This window comes from Protobothrops mucrosquamatus, unplaced genomic scaffold, assembly GCF_001527695.2.
Source record: "Protobothrops mucrosquamatus isolate PMUCROS unplaced genomic scaffold, P.Mucros_1.0 scaffold2126, whole genome shotgun sequence".
In the NCBI taxonomy this organism is placed as follows: Eukaryota; Metazoa; Chordata; class Lepidosauria; order Squamata; family Viperidae; genus Protobothrops; species Protobothrops mucrosquamatus.
Window position 1 is genome coordinate 154,303 of NW_015388226.1, and position 27,604 is coordinate 181,906.

The window sequence follows — 27,604 nt, forward strand, 5'->3', positions numbered from 1 at the left end:
GCTGGTGTCAGCTTTGATGGTGTCTAGCCGTCTTGTTCTTTGGCAGCTTGGTTTCCTTTTATCGCTAACTCTTCCTCACATAGCTGTTTTCTTCAGTGAATACAGGAAATATAGGTATTTTTAAAAAGTATTACAATATATATTTACAGATAACGCCATCCAAACATGTTTTTTTAAGTGTGGCTTATCCACAAGTATATGCAGTCATTGACATAGCAACCCAATGTGGCTGAGATATGCATAGTGAGAATCTGTGGCTCTACCAAAATTGTTGTTGTTGTTCAGTCGCTAAGTCATGTCCGACTCTTCACAACCCCAAGGATCATAGCACACCGGGTTTCCTTGTCCTCCACTGTCTCCCTGAGTCTGCCCAAACCTATGCCCACTGTGTTGATGACACTATCTAACCATCTCATAAGATAACCTTTATTGTCATTTTTTTTTACTGTGGGCACAATGGCACACATCAAAAATGAAAATTAGTTGCCCGTTCTCAAAGTGAACACATACATGACACACACTTAACAAACTATATAAAACATAAAACATATGTATAGACCACACTCCTACATATGCATAACAAATAAATATTAAACACTGTCCATCTTGAAAATATAACGGAAGGAGGAAGCCTGAGAGTTCACAAGGTTAATGCTGTATGGAATGAAACTATGGCTGAATCTGGATGTTCTGCTATGGATACCACAAAGCCTCCTCCCAGAAGGTAAAAAGGAAAACAGATCATGAAGAGGATGTGTAGTGTCCCAGATGATCTTGCGGACCCTGCTTAAGCAACGCTTCTGTGCTATGTCCTGGATGGGAGGGAGGGAACTGCCAATGATCTTTCTCCTTTTGCTTTCAATCTTTCCCAACTTCAGGGTCTACTCCAATAAGTCCTCTCCTCTCATTAGGTGTAAGGTTTTATTTTCTTGGGCTCCAAGATCACTGCAGATGGTGACTGCAGCGATGATTTAAAAGAGCCTTGCCCCATGGGAGGAAAGCTACGGCAAACCTAGACAAGCATATGAAAAAGCAGAGACATCAGCTTGCCGATAAAGGTCGTACAGTCAAAGCTATGGTTTTCCCTGTAGTAACGCATGGCTGTGAGATTTGGACCATAAGGAGAGCTGAGGGCTGAAGAACTGATGCTTTCGAATTGTGGTGTTGGAGAAGACTCTTGGGAGACCCTTGGACTACAAGGAGATGAAATCAGTCAATCTTAAAAGAAATCAACCTTGGCTGTTCTTTGGAAGGACAGAAACTGAAGCTGGAGTTCAAATACTTTGGCCACCTAATGAGTGGAGAGGAAATAAAGAACTCGGAGGCAGCGAAGAGCAGGGTTTTTTTTAAATTTGGTTTTTATGAAATGTGGATGGAAGCTGCCTATGACTTCCAATATAGCAATAGATAAGTTATATCAATTAATAAAACTGCAATATGAAACCGTAGGAAGAGGGAAAACATCAAAAGGTGTTTCATTAAGAATGAAAACATTAATAATATTAACCAAGAACTTGATAAAAATGACCACTGTGCAATAGAGTTTGTGGAGTTAGAGATATTAATATTTGTTTACCTATATTTGAATATTAGCCTGGGACTTGGTTTGGGAAGTCCGGGGGGGGTGGGATATAATATAATATTGTGTAATACTTGTGATGTTTTTTTTGTTTTTTTGGAAAATAATAAAAATTTTATATTGAAAAAAAAAAAAAAATGACCACTGTGCAGTGGGGATGGGGGTGGTAGAATCTTCAATTAAAGAATTAAAAATGGGAGCTGATTTACAATATACAGTACATTATGTATATATATATTAAATTTATAAAATATATCCTCCCATTTTACTATCAAGCAGCTCTGGGTGACTTACAACTGCACAAAAACACAAAATAAAACAACAAGAACAGTAAACATGTCAAAAGAGTCAACACTAAGAATTATAACATTACAATTAACCAAGAGCTGGATAAAAAGGACCGATGTGCAAGGAGGGTTTACAGGGCTGCAGATTTGAGACCCTTCCTTCCTGCATTGGTTCCTCAGTGCGCACACAATGGCAAAAGGCAGGAGGGGGAGCATCTCTTCCCTTCCTCTCTTACTCTCAAGATGGCATCCACTCCTCTACCTCAGAGGTAAGGAAAGTTTTGCAACATGGCCGCTGGGGAGCTCATGCGTCAGGTCTGAGTGGGGATGGGGAGAAAATCTCTCCTGGGGAGCCCTGGCAGCCTCAAGAAGAAGAGCCCCTTGGATTCCTGGAAAGACCTTTATGGCTTGCAGTGGAAGGTGACAACATTTGCAGAGCCTTTCCAAGTAATCCTTACCTCCATTTGGTGTAATTGTCCCTGGCACAATTAAGGAGTTGTGCCTCTGAACCTCCTCCTCATGCTTCACCCTTCTCCTGGGTTGAGTGGCACTCCATGTAAAGAGTTTAGGACCCCTTAAACACAAATGTTTATATGATTCTGTATATCCTCTTAACTTTAAGGCTTCCAAATGCACTCTTCTTGTTGGTGCTAGGGATGAATGCACCCTTGGCTTTAGCCATCCTATTGGGATGTAGAGATTGTTAGATATTCTCCTTGGAAAGAATGACTCTCATTGGCAGGGCTTGATGGAAGTCAAGGGGGGGGCTCCATAACCTGCGGCCTGTCATACGTGGGTTCCATTGCTGATTGGGCAGAAGTGAACTCCATTGCTCATTGAACAGATGTGGAATCCATTAAGGGTCTTGCAGATGTGGAGTCCATTCATCATTTAGTAAGGGAAATTCTTTCAAGGGAGAGATTCTGAAACCCCCATTTACACATTTTATTTATACATTTATTTTATTTACAGTTTTTATACATGAATAAATTACACATTTATTCAGGAGGCCCAAAAATTGTTGGCATTAAAATGTAGCATGAGGCTGTTAGCATAAAATTAAATTATATTATTGGCTAATTGATCCTAACCTTTTAATTAAATTACTGCTGACAGCTGAGGATTTTTTTTAAAAAAAATCCCATAAACATTTAAGATACTAAGCAAGAATTTCCCTGTAGCTTAATGTTTTGTTGTTGTTCTAAATTAACCCTTCTTTGCTGGAGTATCTCACTTGTGACTGGCTCCTTTTTCATTGGAATTCTCTGAATCTGTCTACATTAGGGAAAGCTTTACTACAGGAATTCAGACTTGTTGTTGACTATGTCTTCTTCAATTTCCTTCCAACTGTTCCAAATGGTAGGTAGTAATGAAGTAAAGAAATCAACAACAAACTTCTACCAACTGTTATCTCAAGAAGCATGCTGCAAAATCTTGAAAGTTTCATGACATAAACTAAATTTCAACTGGGTATACTTCAGTAATGTCAGATACACCCACACACATCCGGTAATACTTAAACACATTTCTGCATTACTTTTCATAAAGGCTGTATTATACTTAAATTTTTAGAAAAAGCATATTCAAATATATAATGTTGCTCCAAGCAGAAACAGTGACAAGGGGCCATTCAAACCATGCAAAAATTTTGGCCCCTGACTGTGCCAATTATCTAGCTTTCATAGGGTCAAATTCTACCATATCTGAAAGCTGATCTTAGATTACACAACTGAAAGGCTGCATACCTTGATCTTGTCTAGGAGATCAAGAACCATTGGGAAATTATTTCCCTCCTTCCAGAAAGAAAATAATGAAACTGACCAATATGGCCACTTAGATCACTTGAAAAAAGAATAGTGATGGGAATCTTGCTTTGCCCTCAACCACAGCTGGAATAAAAATTGCTCTGGGACTGAAAACCTGAAGAGCAGTATCATTCTGACGGCATCCATTGGTCTTGACACTTCTTGCTTCTTCTTTTAGCCAGGAAGAAACAAAAGCTGCAAGCTTGCTATTCAAGTAAGAGTTTCAAGAAGGAAAGATCAGCCCAACCAAGACAGCAGATATATATACCATTGTCCTCCAATGCTTCTAGTTGAAAAAATGGTCTCTCCTTTCCCTGCTCTTCTGTTCGGTGCCTTATTTAAAGTGTGAGTGTGAAAACATGGCTCATAAAATGATTTAAGCCACTGAATAATTCCTGGAAAAGCAGGTAAAAAATCATCTAGGCTATTGCCCACAGGCATTCTTCATTGCAGACATTTTTTTTTATCCTGCAGACATACTGTATATCCATTTATTAAATAATGTTGTTAGGTATGTATATAATTATTCCATAAAAGGAAAGCTACCTTATACTGAGTCAAACCAATCTATTCTGTAATGTCTGCAGTGCCTAACCCAGTTTTTATTTAATTGTGATTTGTCAAGTAGATTGGTTGGGTTCCTACAGCCACAATCATACTTGCTGAGTTCCCACAATATATTAAGTTAAACTAAATAAACTCATAGTTATAGCATACAAGATGTGTAAACCTTCTCATTGAATTGCAGCAACCTTTTCAGATAAGTCTTTTTCCAGATGTATATGGGCAACTTTCTTTTCCAGTGCTACCAAAAATTAAAGTTGAATAAAAATACTGCATTTTTATTTTCACTGTAATGTGAGAAAATATGCAATTTTGTTTAATTGAACATACTCCAAAATGATCTTCCTATATTATACGATCATTGGAATTAAATACTAAACAATCCACCAGCATCTCAAAAATCTTTCCTGGTATTGGTCAGCTAAGCTGTTTCTGAAACTCATCCATTTATATTACAAGACTTTTGTAATTTTTAGCTGACATATCACAAGCTCTTGGAGACCCTAGTTTAACAATTATTTCTTTCCTGGCAACTCAGCGTCTCCCTACAAGTTCTGAATTTCAAATTTACAGCTGACTCTGTCTCTACATATAATTCCTTTGTGACCTTCCTCTGACCCATTTTTCTGCCTCCTGCAGATTTTCCACTTATTTTTCCATCCATGCACTGAAATGCTTACATTGCAATGTTCTGATCAATGGATATAGATATGATGATAATAATGATACATGACTACTTAGGATTATAGAGAGTAAACTAAACACCAACACAAAGTTGAGTTAATGTTGGAGGGATGATTCCCCACACACTCTACTCCCAAATTATATGTACTTAACGATTTAATTTGTGATCCGGATTAATTGCTAGGTTTATTCTACTGCTATTATTTTCTAAGTTTTCATGCAGGTTGTAATTAGTTAAAGCTAATACTTAACTATTTTTTAAAGGATGGGGTTTATGTGCTGTATATTTCTAGCCTCAAAACAGAGGGGCTAGAAAATATTTCTTCAATTTCCTAAGAAATTGCTTGGCTGTCTTCCTGGTCTGTAAAATTTGAAGTATTGTGTGAAACTGCTTGTAATCAAAAAGAGAAGACAAACATGGCGTGGAAGCTAACACACACACACACACACACACACACACACACAGAGAGAGAGAGAGAGAGAGAGAGAGAGAGAGAGAGAATTAATACCACTCCTACTTGCACTGCTACTTTACAACAGAGAGCAAAAATATTGATATAATTGGTAGCAAGTATCTATTTAAACCACCTCTGCCTTTATTTATGCTCTGCAGGTTTTTTTCCTACAGTGGAAGGCTATTCCATATTTTTTTTGTTAATACACAAACAACATTCTCAGTCTTTAGATTATTTATTTGATATTGCTTTCATTAATAACATATACAATCATGAGCCACTCTTGTGACATGCCACTACTGGCTGACAACATTCAAAGCAGTGTTATGCTCACATACAAGACATAGATGCACTGTAGTCATTGCACTAAATATTTTTACTTCTTGTGCTAGGAGATGAGGACTCAATGTAGAACGCAATTATTTTCCATAGTATCACCCACTGGTTGCACATAGATGGACTTTATGAACTGAACTGACAGAGGGAGCTTCAGGCTTGTAAACACATCACTTCACATATGAACTAATCCATAGGAATCACTTGCCATTTTTGCTCAGGTGCAAGGTGCAAGAAAGTCCTGAAACTTGTAAACATTGTCTTGAAACCCAGCAAAGAACTGCAATTGTGGTTTGCCATATGGCAGAAGCCTAGAACTGAAATTTGCAAGTGTAACATCAACGCTCTAGGGAGAATATAATACAATAAGGCAAAACTGAGTTCAACTAATATAGGTTGTATCTGAAGCCTGCTAGCATTTGAATTATGACAGTACATGAGTTGGGCCTTTGCTCTTGGACAAAATCAGCTCTTACTTAAAGAAGAACAGTGATATAAACTTCTGGAAGCTTCTTCACATATTGACTACTGCTCCTAGGACTGGCATAGACTTTTGGAGGAGACATTATTAGGATCCAAAGAGGATCTTCTTTGGTACACATGAGAAAAGGAAAACATACAACCCCACAACACGCAGGAAAGCTGGTCCACAAAAATATGCTATAAATCGACGTTGAAAATCTACAGGTAAATAGAAGCTGTTTTAACAGAAGGATAAATTCTCTCATTTTGAGGATACCAAAATAATGTTCCTGCTTTTTCCCCCACTGCCTTTCAATATAGATTATCTGGACAGTAATTATTTTAAGATTAAAAGGCATCCATCTTAGGTCTGCTCACGAACCATTATAAGGATTCTAGTCATAGAATATGTCTGTGTGCAAGTATATTTTTTAGAGAGTGAAAAAAGGCTAAATCCCTCTGAGACATTTCAGATCTTTATCAAATATTCAACTTTTCTTGAAAGCAGAAATTTCCAACCTTAATTCTAGCAAGATATAAATGACTGTAAGAACATGCTCGTAGATGTAATCCTTTTCTAGTTATAAATCAATATCAAATAGCTTCCACTACAGCTGTCAATTTTTTTATGGTGAACATCTCTTATTTTCCTTTGAAAATAGATAAGGTTGCTCTGGGTGCTACTTAATACTTTAAATTAAGCATATTAGAATTCTTGAATTCCAGTCTTGGCTAACTCATGTAAACCATGGAGTTCAACCAGTACGAAGTACAGTAATTGTGTATCAGCCAGGCCAATCCCAAGGTCCATTTGGGCTTTCTGCTATGACACATCCTTATTGATTTGTAGTCTGGCACCTACAGCATACTAATCACCTCACTGAAAAAAGCAAGATCACTGTGCATTTTTCCAGCAGCAAAGACATAGAGATATCATCATGTTTAGACTAGAATGGTCTGACAGCCCTAGTTGCTGATCCCAGCAAAGCAGATTTGCTCATTATTAATCATGCAGGGCAAGTATCAGAGCTAAAATGACAGTATTTGAGGGACTGCCACAAACAAGAGGGGATCAACTTATTTTCCAAAGCACCAGAAGGCAACACAAGAAACAGTCGATGGAAACTAATCAAGGAGAGAACCTTCCTAACAGTGAGAACAATCGACCAATGGAAAAGCTTGCCTTCAGAAGTTGTGGGTGCTTCATCACTGGAGGTCTTTAAGAAAAGACTGGACAGCTACCTGTCTGAAATGGTATAGGGTCTCCTGCTTGGACTAGAAGACCTCCAAGGTCCCTTCCAGCTCTATTCTGATTGATTGGTTGATAAAGTCTAGTGTATCTATCTGGTCTACATGGCTTCTAGCTAGATGATATAAAGTCAATCATATATGAGGAGCAATTGATGCTAATGTTTCTTTCAGGGTTTTTGACATGTCCACCAGCCAGTACTGATAATGAATGAAGGCAAACATATGTGTCCCAGGATAATGTTGCAGGATCCAATCTGGGTCAGTCACCAGGACCAGAGGTTTAGTCTTCTGAGCTTTCAGTCTCATGCTGGAACCCCATCCTCAGGGAACTTCTCTCTCACCCGAAATAGAGAGAGAGAGATTCTGGTGAGAGAGACATTCCTTGAGGATGGGGCTCCAGCACAAGCCCGAAAACTCAGAAGACTAAACCTCTGGTCCTGGTGACTGACCCAGATTGGAACCTGCAGTACTGATAATCTGTAACAGTGGCTTCTCAACTTCAATAACTTTAAGCTGTGTAGATTTTAACTTCCAGAATTCCCTGGCCAGTCATATTGGGCTGGGAAATTCTGTGAGTTGAAGTCCACACAGCTTAAAGTGGCTGAGATAGTGAAACACTGGTCTGTAAGCTTCACAAAATGTATTAGCAGGGTGAGCAGAAGCAAAGCCTGTTAATTTAAATAGTATCTGTTTTTACTCCCCGCTTCCCAAAGCAAGGAGGTGCACAAATGATGCTTTCGAGAAGGCAAAAATTGAACAGGTTCTGCTGGAAAAAGATTATATCCTCAGGTTCATTTCAAAAACAAATGTATTGGGACATTGCTGCTCATCACATTTATACGCATACATTCAGTTTTTATTAATGCTTTATATATCTCTAATGTGTGAAAATATAAAATCTGTGCTTATAACATTTACTTTTTATAAAGCTTATGCACAAATATCTTTTTTAAAAAAAAAATCAGTGCAATAAATGGTCACCTTTCCAAGGAGAGTTGGTGTCAGTGTAATATTGGAAAGTGAATTCTGAAAATTGACTATTAGATATGGCTGAATAAATTGAAAATCTAGTTATATAAATCTTTCGTCGTGATTGTTGTGGGCCTATTTAGCATTTTCCTTTTTAAAAAAAAAATGGGGGACTTTTTAAAATGAAGTGTTTAGTTACATCTGTCTACTGGGAAACTGGAAATTCAGTCACAGATCAATTTCCCTCCTTTTTTGCACATGTATCCAAATTTTGGAAGCATGAAGGAGGGGGTAGGTCAGAGTAGAGTTTGGAAAACTTCCAATAAAGGATGAAGAAACAACTCATGGAATGTTCTTTGAGATTCCAAAGATTATTTGAGGGAAAACTATTACAGTTTAAACTGAACTATAGCTCTCATCCTCATTGCTTTGAGCTGATGAGAACTAAAGTTTAACAACATGCAACATCTGTCATGTAAACTAAAACAAGAAATAATCTAGGTTTCTAATGCTGAAATACTGATTTTATTTATTATTTATTAGATTTCATTTTATCCTGCCCTTATTACTTTATAAATACCGTAACTCAAGGTGATGAACATACAGTACATAATACTCTTATATTCTTATATTTATATTCTTATCTGTTGTCTATAGCATTTTGGTAAACAGATAAATGCCTATAAATACAATAAATAAAGGTGAAAGTAGTCATTTGTGCAATCCATGCCCATCTCATGATCTTAGCAGCTAAAAGATTTGATCTAAAACTTGATCTGAATCTGCCCAGCATAGTTTGGCGTCAGTAACATTCCTCTTGATTCTGTGCACACTGAATGTTACCTAACCAGGCTTCTTGATCTTTTGTTTTTCTTCCTCTCCAGGTGATTCTTACATGACCGATTTTATTTCTACAAACCGCTGTGAAACCACATCTCCAAAGCAGGAGTAAATATAAGAACAGACCCGATCACAGACACCACCAAAAATAGCCACAGGAAGATCCGGTCAAGAACCTGAGCTACAAACTTCCAGTCTTGCACTACCTAGGAGAAGCGAAAAATGAGTTGTGAGTTCAATGCTTATTTTATACAACTGAAGTAATGCTTTAAAATATACTTGGGACTTAGTCATCAACTTTCAGCATTCAAAGTATGCAAGGCTCGGAAACAGAGATTTTAGGAATGGTCTTTATTTTTATAGGATTTTTTTTTTTTTTAGAGTCTGTTAGAATTTCTGTCTACTATATCTTATACAGTACCACCCACCCACCACCCCAAAAAACAATCAGATGGAATTACTCTGGGTTTTTAATCTTGTACTTTCTTCTTTCCTAGGACTGAGTGGTCTGTTCTGAACCTCTCCCAGCTTTAATGGGCCATTTAACTCTTCTCCATTCCCAGAGCCAAGTTTACATTCCATCATATCAATTTATGCTTGATAAACCTGTGAAACACACAACAGACCACTAAGGATACATGGCATTAGGTGGAGGTCACCTTCAGATGTGGTGTAAGCCTATTGTTCAATAAACATTGATACTATCTTTAGGGGATAGTGAATATTGGGCATGGTTCTAATAAAAGTTATGCAAAATTATTTTTTTTCAATGCAGCTGACCAAGCAGACCCAGCATAAACCAAAAGTTCCCACTTGTCTCTTTCACTCATATATATAGGATTGCAACATGGACAAACCAAAAGCAAATTAAATCTAGTGAGCTGCTCATCCTCAAGAAATAGCTCGTTTCTTAACATTTTTTTATCTTATCTCTATGGTAACACTGTTAAGGTGGTTGGGCTAGTCTCCAATATAGACACTGATGAAACCTGCTTATTGTCATTGTGTGCCTACGGGCCCCAATGTGTGGCTCAGCTTGCAACTGTATTATACTGTACTATGGTGTGGGCATTGCCTAGCTACGGTCTGGCCACATGACTGGCACTCCCTGGGCAACGTGAAATGGTATCTAAAGCAAGCCCGATGGCAAAGACAGATTTCTAGGCTTAGCAATCCACTGATTGTCTACCTAAAAAGTAGATATGAATTTGTATTCATTATATCCTTTTTATGTTCTGTGAAGTAGAACTTTAAAAAAAATCCTCTAGCAAAATAAGGTGACAGTCAAATCATTTAGGGAATGTTACATAACCAATAGAATTCACCAGTTAGGTAAATTAATTATCTAATTCTGTTTCCCAGATTAACAGTGATAAGTGGTATTGTCAGTTAGAGCAGAAAATATATACAGAAGCCTGGAATGTATTTATGCTGGGAGCTAATAATTTATAATAAGTATATACATGCATCAGACTAAAATTAAATCTAACATTAACCAATCTCCAACTTTAACTTCATTCTCTTTTAAAATGCCAAGCACAATTATTTCTTTTAATTTTACACAAGGTGAACAGAGTAAAACATGTTTCTTTGATGAGCACTAGTCAATTTTTAATGGATTATCTAGGATAAAGAAGTTGACAGGGTCTGCAACCCTGTCCCAGCCATCATTGCAAATGGTCAGGGATTACTTTTTCTTCCTCTAAAACCTGGCCAATGTTGGATTAGGAGAATCCTGGCCCACTTTTCCAAAGTGTTCTATATTTACAAATGTAAGAAGAGCTTTTTCAGAATTACTTTATTCCAGGTTTGCTATGACCTGATGATTGGTTTAAAATTACAGGTTTAACTTCTTCTGTAACTTTAGAACAAGAATAGAATAAAATTCTTTATTGGCTAAGTGTGATTGGACACACAAGGAATTTGTCTCCAGTGCATAAGCTCTCAGTGTACATACAAACAACAAAGCGATAGGTCGTAGATCAAAAATCATAGTTACAATCAATCATAAGACACAAACAACAAGTGATAAATCATAAGATACCAATACAGAAGGTAGTAGGACTGAGAAGATAAAATATGAGAAATTAGAAGATGAGAAAGATGAGAAAGATAATAGCAATACAGCTTATTACAGTGGTGGCGAACCTATGGCACGGTGCCAAAGGCGGCACTTGGAGCCCTCTCTGTGGGCACACATGCCGCTGCCCCAGCCTTGCCTTCCCTGCGACCCCCTCACCAGCAGGCCCCCTGGAGGAGAGTCGCCCCCGAACGTGGCCCACACCAAGAAGTGCAGCGAAGGACATGGCAGCCAGACAGAGTAGACAAGACTCTGCCCTCACGCCCCATCGTGCACAGTTGATGCTGCGGGGCATGGGCAGAGGGTGTGGCTGCCATGGCGCTGCTGGGCGATCTGCGGTGGGCCCTGGAGGCGGTGAGTGGCCCTGCGGGCAGGCGGGATGAGGGCGGAGTGGGGGCAGGGCAGGGACTGGAGCGGGGACGGGGCCAGTTTTTGGGCACTCGGTCTCTAAAAGGTTCGCCATCACTGGCCTATTACATGGGTAAATATCTTTAGGCCTAAGACAATGCTGTGGGAATCAAGAGATACGAGGAAAATGAAAAATTGACATCAGCCCACTCTTGCTTCCTAACTTACCTGCCTAATGAAGTGCTCCTTTTTGACATGCCTGGAGATATATCTAATGGAATCGGCAGTTTTTTCCAAGAAGGCAACCACCACCTTTTCTCCATCTTTCAATTGTTTGTGTTTATACTTTCTCAGCTTTGGTTTTAGAGTTCCTTCGGGATCAGTGAAGGCACAGCGATCTACGTGTCCTTTCATGAAGAGCAGCCTGGGCATTTTCTGAAGGAAAAGTCTTCTCACCCAAGGAGCCATGGGATGGTAGGTGGCCGAGGAGCGATGGTGCACGTTAATCACAAAAATTGTCACAATGATTGACAGCGTGACAAAAATCATGATGAACAACAAGTACTCGCCAATCAAGGGTATGACTTTGGAGGAAGAGGGGATGATTTCTTCGATGACCAGGAGAAAAACCGTCAGCGAAACTAAAACGGAGGTCGAGAGTGATAGTTTCTCTCCCTCATCCGAAGGCAAATAAAAAACAAGCACGGTTAAAAAAGATAGTCCTAGGCATGGGATTATTAAGAAAAGTGTGTAGAACAGCGGGAGGCGTCTTAAAACAAAGGAATAGGTGATGAATGGGTAGGAATATAATCCGTCTTTTCGGTTTCCTTTCATTCCTTTAGCATTTAGGATTTCCCATTCCCCATTGTCAAAAAAGTCTGTCCTATCCACATTTTCGTCCACTAGGATCAGGTCAACCATGCTGCCATCATAGGTCCATGATCCAAATTTCATGGAGCAATTCTGCCTGTCAAATGGGAAGAAGGTCACATCCATCGTGCAGGAACTTTTATAACTGGCTGGAGGTTTCCACACTACAATCCCATTGTACTTAATTATTGCTTTTGTCATTAAGGAACCTTCAAAGCGCCCGTCAGCACTAGAAAGGATAGAGGAGAAAACTGTTCTTAAATTACGTATCATGCTGCTTGTTCCAATTATTTTTTTAACCTCCTGTGTCAGATTTGCTTTTTATTGCAGCTTTAATGGTAGCCCAATTCCCAGTTCTTTCCCCTTGTTTTGAAAGCATACTATTTCTTGTAAGTTCACATTTGTGGAGGTTACGGCCTGCCTACAAACCAGACCTCATAAATAAAACTTTAAAAGATTTAGGAGAGTTGTTCCTTGCGGCAAAACATAGACTCAAATGTGAGGGTTTTTGAGAATGCTTTCTTGACTTACTAGCCTGGGAGAAGTCCCACAATCGGGTTTCCTTAGACTAGATTGTCAGTCATCATGCTTCACATTATGCCTGTAATATTTAATCAATTAATTCTAGCAGGTAGTGATCCTGAGTGAGATGAGGAAGGAGATATACATGAAAAACAACCTTTATCATAGCCGTGCCCTGTACGTGCCGCCACCCTCACATCTTAAGCATGGCTTTAAATTTGTTTTGATGGCTTCAATAGTAAGAAAACTACATTCACTATTCCTCCCCCCAGTTCCTGAAGATCCAAGCTTTTCCTGATATGCCCATGGAATATATTTTTGCCTTTATCCGTTTCATCGCTCTGGGCTCAGATAAGACAGGACTACCTGGGTCTAAGACACCTAGGAAGAATGTTATGGGATCAGATCTTTCCCTCTAAGGTTGGACCGCTTTCATCACCTTTGGACTGTAAGGATTACAGCAACCAACGTTACCTGAAAATACCTTCTCAGTCAACCAAATATGTGGTCTAATCCATTGCTTTTGATCAATTTAAATTATTCTTTATATTAATTAGGAAGTATATTTAAATATTTCAAGAAAGTGCTGACACAGCTAGAACTGCATGAATGTTTTTGGAAGTGAGGCTGAAGCACATGGACTCTTGTCTATAGCGCTTGAGAAAACTTTCTTAGTAAATTTCAAGTAGGCCAAAGAAATTCAGGGACAAATAGAAAACCACTACAAACAACAACAACAAAATCCCCACAGATTTACATTTAGGTTGCTGTGCAAGTCCTTATGGTTGTTGTGTATCATCAACTTTAGCCATGATACTGATTGAATAGTCCTTCAAATAAGATATCCCTCTAAAACAGAGGATTATCTTTGAGAAAGTAGGACAGCTGCCCCCCCCTCACTGTATTAGGATCCCTATACTCACTTTTCAAATAAAACAATATCAGGGAGCCAGAGAGATTCAGATGGAACCCGAATTGCAGTGATACCGCCATAATCTTCAGGATTCCAGCACAATTTATGGTCGATCCATTCCTGCAGTTAACAGCAAAAATGACAGATTTCCATTTCAGTTTCTCAATTAAGTCATCATTCCTAGCTGAGAATAACGGTGGAGAAACTTATCAATCTTTAAGTGACTTTCCAGATATTGCTGGACTACAATTTCCATAATTTCTTACTCTTTGAAATACTGGATGATGCTGTTGAAAGTTTAAGTAACATCTAGACAGTCTGATATTATCATAATCATTTTTTAGGTCAATGCGTAACTGCTAGCCTACTGAATCAATGCTTAATGTAAAAGTTTCTTCTGGATATGGATATAATGTCAGGATTCATATCTATCAATCAACTATAATGTATCGTGTTTAGTTTTGGTTTAGCGTGTTGAATAAAGAAAAGCTTGTTCAACAAATTGGACTTTAAATAAGTGAAAATACCCCTTTTCAATAATGCTGATGAAGGTTTTCAGTCATCAAGGTAGAGGTGTCTGGAAGTTGAGTCATAACAACTGGACTTCTGAAAGTTTCTGAAGACTGAAGAAACTACTTGGACAAACAGCAAAACATTTAAACCAAAAAGAAAAGAAGTTCAGTTGACATGATTCAACTTCCAGACCTTTCCAAAAATGTACCATTGACTTGGGATATCCTCCTCAAAGTCAAATGTCCTTACTATGTAACTTGATTTTCCCAGGATTTTAAAACTTTAGGATGTCCCAGGGATTACCATGTTTATTTAGCCAAGTTTGTAATTTAATATTCTTTCCCAGTATATTTAGTTATTTGCAGTTAATTGCATATCACTAGTTCAGTCAATAAGTATTACATCATTCATGCAAAGTTTTAAACTGATTTGCTTTCATTTCCTAGTTGTTTAACTTGCTATTGCTTCAGTTGCGTTAAGGACATTGCAATTTTTAACCTGTATTTATATTATGTAGATTGTCCAGGTAATTCTCCTTATTTAGCAACTGATCAATTGAATTATTAATAAGGTGTCAAAGCAAGAACATCCGATGTTAGCAGTGTTGACCATGACATAAGGACATCTTCACAGTCAGGTTTCCCCTTCATACAATCTGGTCTAGAGCTTGCCTAGAATATATTTTAGCCCTGAACAACAGACTTCTCATCAGAGCCAACACAGCACTGCTGCCTTCAACAGGATTCTACTAGGATTCTACTTTTTATAAATGTTATGATGATGTCAAAATAATATATAAAAGTATGATTTTATCCATCCGCTCAGAAACAAATAAAACAGTGCCTATCTTCCAGTGTTCTGGGCGAAGAGCCTAAAGGTACAAGTATGAGAGACAAACACTTGGACATTTGAACACTTTCAATTTTAAAAGAAGATAAAGCCTACCAAATCTTTATCATTTCCCAGTGAATATTGTAATACTTCTCTCTTTCCCACCTCTGCCTCCAGATTTTTGGCTGGAATACAGCCATGTTGGCCATACACCAAATTGTTTCAGTCCGAGGCAATGTAGTCAGAAGACTATAAAAAAATGTCAGAGTTGCTGTGGGTCAAGACATCATACAGCTACATACCTGATGGCTGTTTTTGTTTTTGTTTTTAATGCAAGGAGTAGCCTAGGGAGACAATTGTGACCTTTGAAAATGTAACAGCATCAATTTTAGCAGTCTTCACAAACTTGACAACATAAAACTTCACCAAGGGGAAGAAAGTGCTGAATAATCTTTGGGGCAGTGGATGGGGGTGGGTGGGTAGGAAATACATAAGTGAACATAACATATCAGGATTGACATTTTAACAAAAGCAAAATAAAACCCTGGTCTCTTCTATTTAGCCTCTTAAAATTATTTGGTCTTGAGACATTGTTAGGTGTCCATCCTTTTTATGCCATGTAAAACCTCCCATGCTGATTTTTTTACAGACTTAAGATACTAATAAAACCCACATCACTTTTTTTTCTCTTGCCTCGTCCTACTTCTGTTGACTTCACACTGCACTGCGTAACTGCTGCATCTCAGAACGGAGTCATTCTTACAGTAATAAAGAAAAATCTCTCTACTTTTATTTATTATTTATAAAGATTTTTTTTATTGCCTTGTTGGTAATGCAAAAGCCAGAAGAATGAGAGTGCTGACTAAAATCAATATTAGCAATGAAAGCTTCTTCTTGCAGAGAATTTAGACAGAGAGTTCTTACAAAATGGAATGCCTCCAAATTCTTCCATTCCGTATGTTATTGTTTTTTTTCTTCAAATAACCAGCCCCTTTGCATCATTTATACTTCATCCGTTTGCATGACTTACATCAGAGGAAAAATTGTGGTTTGTGGGTTTTTGTTCATGGCCTCTCATCTTCTCCATAATTGTCTTTTGACCCTGGGCAGTGCTTTTTTTTGGAAAAAAAAAGGTGCCGGAACTCACACATGTTATACAACCCGCCTTGCCTACCTACCCTACAAGGTTCCATCCCAAAAACTCCGTTCTGGGCATTCTATGACAAAAAAAGCCCGGCCCCTGGGTCCTAACACCCCTGGTTGTTCTTCCCCCTTTGTACTATCTGGACTGCATTTCTTGTACGCCTTTCCTTGCATATCTTCCCCAATACCCCACCAGCTATGATTCTTCTCAACCTGCCTTCCTCACTACATTTTCCTCTATGGCTTCTATGGCTTCTTTTTCTACTTTTCTCCTGTAACCTTCCTCCAACCTTCAAAATGCATCTCTCTATATATATTACTCTACAGCTCACACTTTCTTCCTGTGCAATCTGTTTTTCTCCCATCAGTGCTAAAAGGTTTTTTTTTTAAATAGTGCTATTACAACCCTAATAGCATAATCAACTAAAAAACAAAAAAAATAAAAAAAACAGATTCTACAATAAAATACAAAAGGGGTTACTCTGAAGGGGGGGGACTCTTGACTTGCCATCCAAAACACCATCTGGTCCTCAAGCCAATAGAAGTTACACACTTCTGACCTACATAATGCATTTTGATGTTACATGCTAAATGTTCACAGCTCTCTTGGATGCATTCCACAGAAAATAATAGGCATGTTCCGGGCTTCCCAAGGAGTGAAAAGAGATACTTCGAACTAAATATGCACAGAATTGGACTAAGTCCCAAAATATCCAACATATGCTGCTATTTCTCCCACTTGTTAAATTTTGGCCAAGTCATCTGTGGAGATGGGCCACCATGGGAAAATTTGGGATGATGAAATTGTAAATGAGGTAAGCATCCCTCCTTCACTGCTCAAAAGGCTGCTTCCAGGTGGCATTATTTTAAGCCATCATCAGGTCTCTGCAGTGCTTAATTTTTAGTACATTAACTCATTCTCTTTATTTCATCCTATTTTCTCTAATTAAGTGGTGTAATGTGCTGAGAAATTATTCGCCCTTTCTGAAGCTTATGTGCTTCTGATATTAATAATCAATTATATACTGGAAGTAAATGATGCAGATTTAATTTTTCTCATTACTTTTCATTATGCTGGCTTCTCCAGAACTGTTTGTTTTTTTTCCCTATGTGACTTAAGCAAGGTCATTCACATTTTTATCAAAGACTGGGTTGTAAAACCTGGGGCTTTAGAGTCACATGCACCCATTGGTTTATTTCATGCTTGTTTCTAATGCTTTTAGCAATTAATAAATTCAAATCTCTAAGAAAGGCTACTTGTCACCTCCCTGATGTTTGCTGTGGGGAGAAGAAAAAAGCTGTTGGAGGGAGGGAGGGAGGGAGGGAGGGAGGGAGGGAGGAAGGAAGGAAGGAAGGAAGGAAGGGAGGGAGGGAGGGAGGGAGATTGGGTTACCACTTTTTGCTCTAGCCCACTCCCTGTGTAACCAGGTCCTTTAAAGACCACTCTTCTGAGTACCAAGTTCCCATGGAGTAGTCAGCCATAATTTTAGACACTGCTGAGATGAGATAGCAAGTATGTCCAAGGGATACACAGAACAGCAGATAGCGATCTTTTAGTATAATTATTGGAGTTGTAGTCTCACATTTGGAAAAAAAATCAGCTTAAGGAAGCTGAATTGTAGAAATATATTTCAGTATATGAACCAGAACCTACTAAGTCTAAGTTTGTTTGTCTTTGTACAGTGACTGAAAGAAGTTTCAACCTCAATCCAAAGTTACTGTTAGTCATCCAAGCTCCACAAACCTATAGCCAGAAAGTCAGGCAGATATATATGAAAAAAGGAAACAGTCCTATAGGTTTTCACCTTCCCAGTCCTCAAGCTCCAACCCTCTCTCGTATGCTAGTAGAGGACACCTGGGCACCAGAAATTCAGAAGATACAATGAGTTGGTTAATTGTCTGATTGTTGGAGGTTCTGACTCATTGTGGTTGCAACATCAGCAGAAGCGAGCATTACAATTATAGCTAATTCTCCACGGAGGTTTTAAAAGAAGTAAAATTTCACTGACGTATTAACTATGCAATATCCCTGTTGTGTGATGTTGCTCAAAGGCTGCTCCAGTTTACATACGCAAAGACAAAAGCAATAAGGCTGATGTGGGTTTATATTTAATGAAACAGTCTAATTCCCTTTCCTGAATGTCACATGTGCAAGCCACAGTTACAATGTCCTCTATTGTAACTGTTGAGTAACTTAAATAAAATGCACAAATGCAATTCATAAGGGAAAATCCAAAGCGGACATTTTATATATAAGATAGCAGTGTTGCTGTTGATCATACTGAGCTAGAAGGAGAGATGAAGGACTCATTTCTCCTTATAGCCCTAGAGGGCTCATATATCTCATGTAAATATTTTGACACTGTATATAAACAACACAATTAAAATGACTAAATGCAATAATAATCTTACAGCGAATGTATATAAAAACATACGTATTAAAAAGAGATAGAAAAAACAGGCAAGCAAAACCTGTGACACTCACTAGAATAGGGAAGAAAAACAATGCAAAAGCATTGTGGTGCATGACTCCTCTAGAAACTGTACACTTTAGTCAGGTTTGTCATAGCAAAGGTGGTCTACCAGGTTTTTTAGCCTCATATATCAAAATTGAAATCCTGAATTTGGCTCAGGGCCTATTAACATGACATAGTGTACAGCAAGAGACCCACTCAGTCACCATATTCTGGACCAGCTGAAGTTTCTAGATCAACTGCAAAGGTAGTCCCACTTGAAATGCATCACAGTAGCCTAAATGTAAAGCACACACATAAATCACTACTACGCTATCCCTATTCAGGAAAGATATATCTATTCAGGAAAGACCATAGCAGATATGATCCACTGGAGGTGATTGACTAATTAAAATGTAATCCCACCACCCCTCCCCCCATGTGTCTAGCTCCCTCCATTGCCATCTTGTGTTAATGATTTTATCTGCTTTGTTATTTTAGAATTGATACTTTTAATGTTTTTTAATGCTTTTATGTTGTAAGCCACCCAGAGCAATAAGCGAGATGGCCGGCAAATGAATTTCATAATAAATAAAAATAAAATAAAGTTATACCCACTGAAGTTGGTAATTAGTGCTCTTGGTGATATGAGCAATGGAGGAAAATGAGACTCCTGCACAAGGTAGTTCAGTATATAAAGACCATGGCTGACTGCCTCTGTTTCTGGAGAGCAAAATTTCTTACTCTTTTTGTCAGAGTTTCTCTTTAGGACTGGCCCAGTTTCTGCTGAGGAGAATTCTATAGAATGCAAGGCCAAGGATTTTAATTTTTTTGTTCTGTAGGCCTGGAAAATTGAATGAAGGAAAATGGATTGGGACAATTTACTCATACCTGTTAATTTACTTATGTAAAGCTTGCTTTGAATACATGCTTAAGAACATCTGACACTGGTTTCCTCAGTCCCCCTCACCTAACCCCAACAATTTTGTTGAAAAACAAAATTGGGGGTTCTACTACAAGGGTTGCAAATGCAGTGTAAAAATTGCTGTTCAAATACATGAATTAAAACAAAAGCCATTTATGCTAGCATTGATTATGTTAGCTAGTTGGGTAATAAAACACCTGCAAGAAAACAATCAAGCTCAGAGAGCGCCAAGGACGCTACAAATATTCTGTTGGTAAAGCCATTTATATATTGGATGCATTAGATCTGACATTTTTAATAAAGCATTAATTGGCAATATCCTTAAATGTTAATCACATTTAGCCAAATAAAGTGTTGCGTCGTATTGTGTTGTATTCTAACCAAAGTATCTGTGACACAAGCCAATTTATACCCATTAAGGTGAGGCTAGATTTATAGATTCATAAAACCACATTGGAACATCTGTCTTTCACAGGTGAAGATTTATAGGGACATTAAAACTCACTGACTACTAACAGTCCTTGGGGGGGGGGGAATTAAAATAATACATTCTATTTTTACCTGTTTGAGCCATACATTAGTGGTCATTAACTGGTTCTTTTCATCCTGTTGAGAAAGGGGAGGGGGTGGGGAAAAAGAGCAAGCCATTTATTTTTATTTTTTAAAATATCCCCTTTAGAATCAGCTACATTTTCTGATGATATTTTGCTTCCCAGGACGATCCTATATAAAATAATTAAACTTTAATGCTTTGACTAAGATTGCTATTTGTACATAAGGATAGAAAAGGAGGAGGACAGAATTACTTTACAACTGTTTACATATTTATTTGATTCAGAAGTAGGGTTACCAGATGTCTGCAAGAGGAGAATATAGCCTTCTTTTTTGTCCAGCAAGCATAGTCAAATAATGTCAGGCTTTTTGAGTATCTAACAAGCTTTCTTTTCCCCAAGCAGTGTTTTCCCATCACACAATCAGTTCCTTAATCAGTTAACTACAAGTTAAGAAGCTCAGCTCTAATTAGTTGATTAATTAGTTGATTACACCCACCCCCTCCTGCCTGAAATTGACAAGACCTTAATCAGCTGTACCCTGAAGGCTTTTGCATCCTGATCAGCTCTAGCACATTCCTAAGATTGAAAAATCAGTATTCCTCATGCTGGAAAAGTAATTGCATATACATATAGGCTTACCTACTTTCTTTTTCAGTTTTCCTTCTTTTTCTTCCTTTCCAATTCTCTGTGTCCTCTTTTGCCTCTTCAGATGTCTGGTAACCCTATTCAGACACCACCTCGATCTCCGGGCTACCTTCCCTGACACCAAAGTCCCATCTTCCCTGAAGTAAAACACCTAATGTTGAAGGTTGTTCTGGAGCCTTTTATAGCCATGCGGCTGAAATAAATGCAGCTGTTTTGGCTTTGCCCTTCTCTGTGACAAAGGGGGGGGGCTCCACACCAGCAACTGGAAATCTTGCAGCCCAAGGCTGGGACATAACCAGGTCAGATTCCAAGTCTTCAATCATAGAAAAAAACATAGGATGCTGTAGCATCTGGCAAGCAATCCCCTCTGGAATGAGCAGGCCTAGAATCTTGATCTAAACTGGGCCTCATCAAAAAACTTTAAACTCCAGTTCTGGCAAATTATAGCTTCTGATTAGCTACCCTGGCAAGAACCTGCTCACGATACAGGAACTCAGTAACACTTTCCAAGCAATAATACTGAAGGTAATCTATACAGTAGCTACAGAGACTAGTAGCTTTGATAATCTTTGTGTGTGTGTGTGTGTGTGTGTGTGTGTGTGTGTGTGGTGTCTTTCCAAGTCAGTCTGTACTCCTGCTGAATATACAGGCAAGTCCATGAAGTTTCTTGGCAACATTTTCAGAGGTGAGTTACTATTGCCTTCCTCCTAGGGTTGAGAAACAATAACTGACCAAAAATCACCGACCGACCTAGCTTTGTAACAAAGGCAGAACTAGAACTCAAGGTTTCTTGATTTCTAGCCTATCGCCTTTAACCACTACACCAAATGGCTCTCATTAATAAACTTATCCTCCATTAATTTGCCTAATCTCCTTTTAAACCTACCTAAAGTCATCAGAATCAAATTCCATAGTTCAATTACATGTGCTCTTTTTTCTGTCCTCCACCTTTTGCCTCTCAGCAAATTAGAAAACTCCAATTATTCTAGTAAGGCCTGGGAAGGAAATTTCCCTGACCAATTTCTGTATTATTTAGCATTAGCATTATATCCTCCCATGTTATGTAGCATTTTGGGCAGCAATTTCTGTATAGTATGCATAATGTAATGTGTGATTTGGGATTTTTTTCTTCTTCAAGCTTTTTCAAGATTTTTTAATAAATGAATTGTTCTACTGACTTCATCATTATAATGGGCTGCTTACTTGGTATTTTTTCCCAAGTTCGTAATTGCATTTAAAATTCAGTGGCTAAGACAATATATAGCATTTTCCTAAATACAGCATTTGCTCCAAAATATTATAATTACAATTTTATTTTAAATTTGTTCTCCAATGTGAAATTTGCATTATCAGAGCAACTCTAATACAAACCAAGATTTTTTTTTAATTCAATTATTTGTAACTTAAACATTATGAACCTATATAAGAACATTATATGGGAGTTTTTGGTTTCTATTTTTTTCATAGTTACTTACATTGTTTTAACTATTCTAAGTAAACAGCAATTGTGAGCAAAGCTGAACATCCGATTTATGAACGAAACATACATGCACACAGAGAAAGACACCAATCTGGTCAAACTCTTGGAATTCTCTTTCTGCCAGAAGTTACTTTCCCTTTTTAACTCTGTATTCTCTCTCTTGATTAATAACTTAAAGTGAACACTTAAAATGTTGAAAAGAATTTATCCAGAGTCAAATATCACTTAACAACTATTAGCAGACCAAAGAAGATTTCAGTACCAGAAATAATATATTCAGGGATGCAGAAAATGGAAGACCTAACAATAGCAGAATAGTAGAAGAAACTCAGATAATAACAATTGCAAATATAAAGGGAAAAGATAATATGAACTACAGAAATAATAGAATAATTAGAATAATAGCAGAACCAGGACAGGCCAACACAGAAACAACCTATGAACTTATCTCCCAACTCCACCAACAAGAAGAATTAAAAGAGAAAATTATGACATATGAAGAATTACTAAAGACAAAGACTGCCAGCATTGAAAGTAGTGCCCCCTAAAGACCTGGCACCTATACTGAACGATGTGAATAAGGTAATTGTGAGGATTAAAATAACATCTATTGAACTGACCAATCAGCTTGGTACAACAGTGGTCATTACAGAAAAACTGGGTATTGAAATTAGAAAACAAAAAACAAAAAATCATATTTAATCCCAAAACGAATAAATGATCAGACTGGAGTCCAAGATAAAGAAATTAAGATCAGATGTGAGTAATTTAAAGAACATGAAAGAGTGAAAGTTAAAAAATGTAGGGATCAAGACAAGCTTAATAAAAAAAATTGCTTAATATTAGAAAAATCAAAGAAGCTTTGGAAATCATAAAGTAACAAACACTACCGATAAAAAGGATAATTGAATGCTATGAGGCAGGAATCATACAATTTAAGCAAAATCAACTATTTCAATTAGACCAGAAACAATTCTACCAAAGGATAAATGGCAATAGAAATTCTGAAAATGGAAAACCAAACTAAAAGGAACAATTCATTTTTGGAAAGATCTATGGGAAACTCAAAAGACTACAAAAAAAGAGATAAAAGGTAAAAGAATTTGAAAGTGAATTTAATAAAAATCAAATGGGAGACTAATAATAGCAGAAATGATTAAAAATCAAGTGAAAAGAACGAAAAATTGGACATCTGGAAATGATAAATCAAGTCTGAAGCCTACAAATATCTAGGCATTTTCCAGTTGAATAACATTATGCATGGACAAGTTAAAAATGTGATTAATAAGGAATACACCAAAAAAAGTGAATGATGTAAACACCATCAAAGCCACCAGTATCATGGCAATACATATGGTACAATGTACTAGTGGAATTATTAATTGGACAAAAGCTATATTGATCAGTTTGGGACAAAAAAGCAAGAAAACTAATGACTATTCACTATGCATTATATCCTGAAGTTATATTGATAGATTATATCTCCCCCACAGAAATAGAAGCATACTTGAAGTCTAACAAATTTTTGAAGAAGAAAAGCATGCATAGTTGATAATGTAAAAGACAGCCAAGAACAAGCATTGCTGCAAGTCAAAAATTGGAACTTACTGAATGTGCAGGAGATGAAACATGAATATCAAAATAATGCAATGAAAACAAGAACAGAATGCTGGAAAGGAAAAGCATGATCAGTTTTTTTAAAAGATCATGGGAAAACCTGGCAATCCCTGACAACTGGAACATTAGAAAAAGAAACTGAAGGCTTAATTTTGACTGCTCAAGAGCAAGCTATTAAAGCTAATGTAATCAAGGTCAGAACTGAAAAATTGTCAAATGATTAAGCTGCAGATTGTGCAAAGAGGCAGAAGAAACAATAGATCATATACTCAATCCATGCATGAAGATCACACTAACTGATTATAAACAACAATATAACACAGTCATCAAGTCATGTAAAAATGATTATATGTCAGGGAAAAGTGGTGGGAATATAGAGTTGAAAAAGTAATTGAAAAAGAGCTAGTTAAAACATGGGAATTTCAATAAAAACTGTCTTGGCTCATAACGCGCCAGATTTACAGTAACTGTGATTGTAAAGTGTGGATAATTGATGTAACAATACCAGGGGATAGTAGAATAGAAGACAAAGAATTGCAGAAGGTGACAAAGTATCAAGATCTGAAAATCGAAATTGAAATTGAAAGATTATGACATAAAGCAGTCCTGGTGCTCCCAGTGGTTATCAACACATGGGTGTCAGACCCAAAAAATCTTGGACAGCATTTAGAAAATCTGTGTATTGATAAAATTTCCATCTGTCAATTATAAAAGGCCACACTGCTTAGTATATTTAGTATACTATGTAGTATACTATGCTAACACACCATCAAACAACAACATCTACCTATCCCAGGTCTTTGGGAAGGACTCGATTGGTGGATAAAAATACTAGATCCAGTCTGAACATCTGGCTGACTGTACGACGAATCATAAAAATACACACACATTCATAAAATCTTTGCAAAATTGTTTTATAGGGCTGCAAGTATAATCATACTTTGAAAAAAAATTGCATTTGTATGCTTAATAATAAAAGATCTATACTGACTATAAGATCTGGAGGATATGTCTTTACACCTTTTTCAAGCAGATGTAAACACACATGCGCATGCATACACAAAGAGTGATCCTTGAAGTTTCCAGATTACCCTGGTGAAGAACAATTGAAAGAAATTATCAAAGGGTAGAATAGCATGGCTGAAGGCCCCAAGATATTTCATTATATTTTGACCAGTCCTACACCACCTGTGTTTATAATCTATATATTCTGGCCCCAAACTTTATGCAAGCACATACAAACAAATAAAAAAGAATGAAAAATTTGCATGCCTTCCTATAGTCTCATACCTTTCTGTATCTGTATTCCTGAACTGCCACTCTTAAGACCCCCCCTTAAAGCATGCTGGCTGAGGAATTCTGGGAGTTGAAATCCATAAGTCTTAAAATTGCTCAGTTTGGAGACCCTCGCCCTAAAGCAATAAGAGTATATTTTGCTCTCCTTTTGCAGCTTTATTCAGCTTGGATTTGAGCTCCCATGATCCCTAATCAGCGTGGCTAATGGCTATTTGAAAAAATAGCCAGTCCTAACATATCATGCTAATTAAATAAAGAAAAAAACAATTTTGCTGTTGTTAAGTTGTTAAATGTTTTTTAAAAAGCCATTTACAAGATTGATAGAGACAAACAGGAACAGGAACATCTCTTATCAAGGGAAATAATGTGAAGGTTTCTATCAAGGAATGTCAGAAAAAATGGTTTGAAGATTACCTACCACATCCACAAGCTGAGAGATCTTCAGTCCAAAATATACCTTTATAGTATCATTAGCATGTTTTACTGGCCTGATCCATTTCTGATATCCATGAAATAAGTGTCGTAAAAGGGCATCTTCATGCTCAGCAAATGAACTGAACACAGTGAAAGCTGAAAGACAGAAAAAAGGAGAAAAGGCAGAAATAACTAACTAGAACTATCATATAAAGCATTGCAATAGCCTAATAATACAATTGAATTAAAATCATAGGCATGTCATATACATGTTGTTCTAGATGCAAATAGAATATTTTTTAAAAAAAAACAGTTGGCCAATGGTAACTTTCAAGACTAATTCCAGTGGAAACTTTTGAATCATAAATAATTTAAGTAGCTATGTAAGGGACAATTTAAATGTATGCCATATAATTATTACTAATATAGGAATGGCACTCAGGACAATGTAGAATGTGAAATGGCAGCTTGGACAGAATGAAAAAGTCTATGGCAATATATAAATTTTAGTAGATGGACTATATATAACAATCTGGACCTATTTCCAAATGAAAGCAATTTTAGGGGAAATTTTAGGATCCGTGCCTCCCATCTCTATTTTTGAAACACTGTTCAGGATGACAGGGCTCTTATATTTTTAACAGTTGCCTAGATGTCTATTTTTAGTTTTTCGTAAACCGTCATATTGTACAGAGGTGAGAAAAGCTGTAAACATCATTATTCCTCCCTAAGCACCTACAGTACTCTCTTCATAGTAGAGAACTATAATCTTTATGCTACATTTCAAGGAATACTTCTATTAAGTTCTTATTAAGCAGTTTTACATGGTTTGCCTAAACATTGTTTTTAACAGCCTCAGTTGTTGGGGTTCTAGGTCACAAATTGTGGTTTGCAAATCACAGTGACTAAGTGGATACAGTACAAAATAACTGATTTTGTTATGTGAAAATTCAGTTATTATGTTTGGTGTTCAGGGATGATCTCCACTGATTGAAAAATTGAGTGATTGTATCATGTAATGAACTTTGAGAATAACCATGGGAGACAGGAGGAAGAGCTGCAGCCAGGGCAACTGTCAGACAAGGAATAACTCAGCCCACATAAGGAATTGGGGTTGGAGAAAGCATTTCAGAAGGGACCCTCCCTAGTTCTCTGGAAAGCAAAAATAAGGGAAATATAAGTCTTAAAAATCAGTCTTTCAGACTTACGACCTTCTGTTACTGTAACCTTACAATATAGGTAGTGTTAGTACTCATGGAATTGGTTTTCTGTCTGGACTACCTCAAAGGACTGACCTGTAATTTATTGGGTGTGCTGATCTTTCCGTCATACAAACAAATGTTTAAATAACAGTAGAGTGAAAAATATAATCCTTGGGGGAGATGGATGGGAAAGAAAGAAAGAAAGAAAGAAAGAAAGAAAGGAAGGAAGGAAGGAAGGAAGGAAGAAAGAAAGAGAGAGAGAGAGAGAGAGAGAGAGAGAGAGAAAGAGAGAGAGAAAGAGAGAGAGAGAGAAAGAAAGAAAGATAGAAAGAAAGAAAGAAAGAAAGAAAGAAAGAAAGAAAGAAAGAAAGAAAGAAAGAAAGAAAGAAAGAAAGAAAGAAAGAGGACATATATGAGGACAACTTATTTCATAAGCTTTCAAAATGAGATAATTTGGTTGAAGGTCAATAATATTTATGAAAAGTTAAACAAAGATAAGTGAAATTACTAGCATGTCAAATGTCATGACTTTTAAAAAGAGAGAAAAGAGGGGAAAATATCAATGC

At 37.3% G+C, this 27,604-nt stretch overlaps 1 protein-coding gene across 1 annotated transcript; it reads right to left on the minus strand.

Moving 5' to 3' along the window:
* Window positions 1–9,303: 9,303 nt before the first annotated feature.
* CHRNB3 (cholinergic receptor nicotinic beta 3 subunit) lies at window positions 9,304–25,993 on the minus strand. The gene is made up of 5 exons (XM_029285723.1): window positions 25,841–25,993; window positions 20,392–20,436; window positions 13,976–14,085; window positions 11,889–12,759; window positions 9,304–9,438 (listed from the first exon to the last, which is right to left on the minus strand). The coding sequence occupies exons 2-5, from the start codon at window positions 20,416–20,418 to the stop codon at window positions 9,304–9,306; spliced, it is 1,143 nt and encodes a 380-aa protein (XP_029141556.1). The 5' UTR covers window positions 20,419–20,436; window positions 25,841–25,993.
* Window positions 25,994–27,604: the final 1,611 nt, after the last annotated feature.

Excerpts from the sequence above, each read along its gene's own strand:
- CHRNB3 (XM_029285723.1), bottom strand. The coding sequence starts at position 20,418 with ATGACCACTAATGTATGGCTCAAACAG. Across the intron at positions 14,086-20,391 it reads CTAATGTATGGCTCAAACAG|GAATGGATCGACCATAAATT; the intron begins GTAAAAATAGAA and ends TGTTAACTGCAG. Across the intron at positions 12,760-13,975 it reads GATATTGTTTTATTTGAAAA|TGCTGACGGGCGCTTTGAAG; the intron begins GTGAGTATAGGG and ends TATCCTTTCTAG.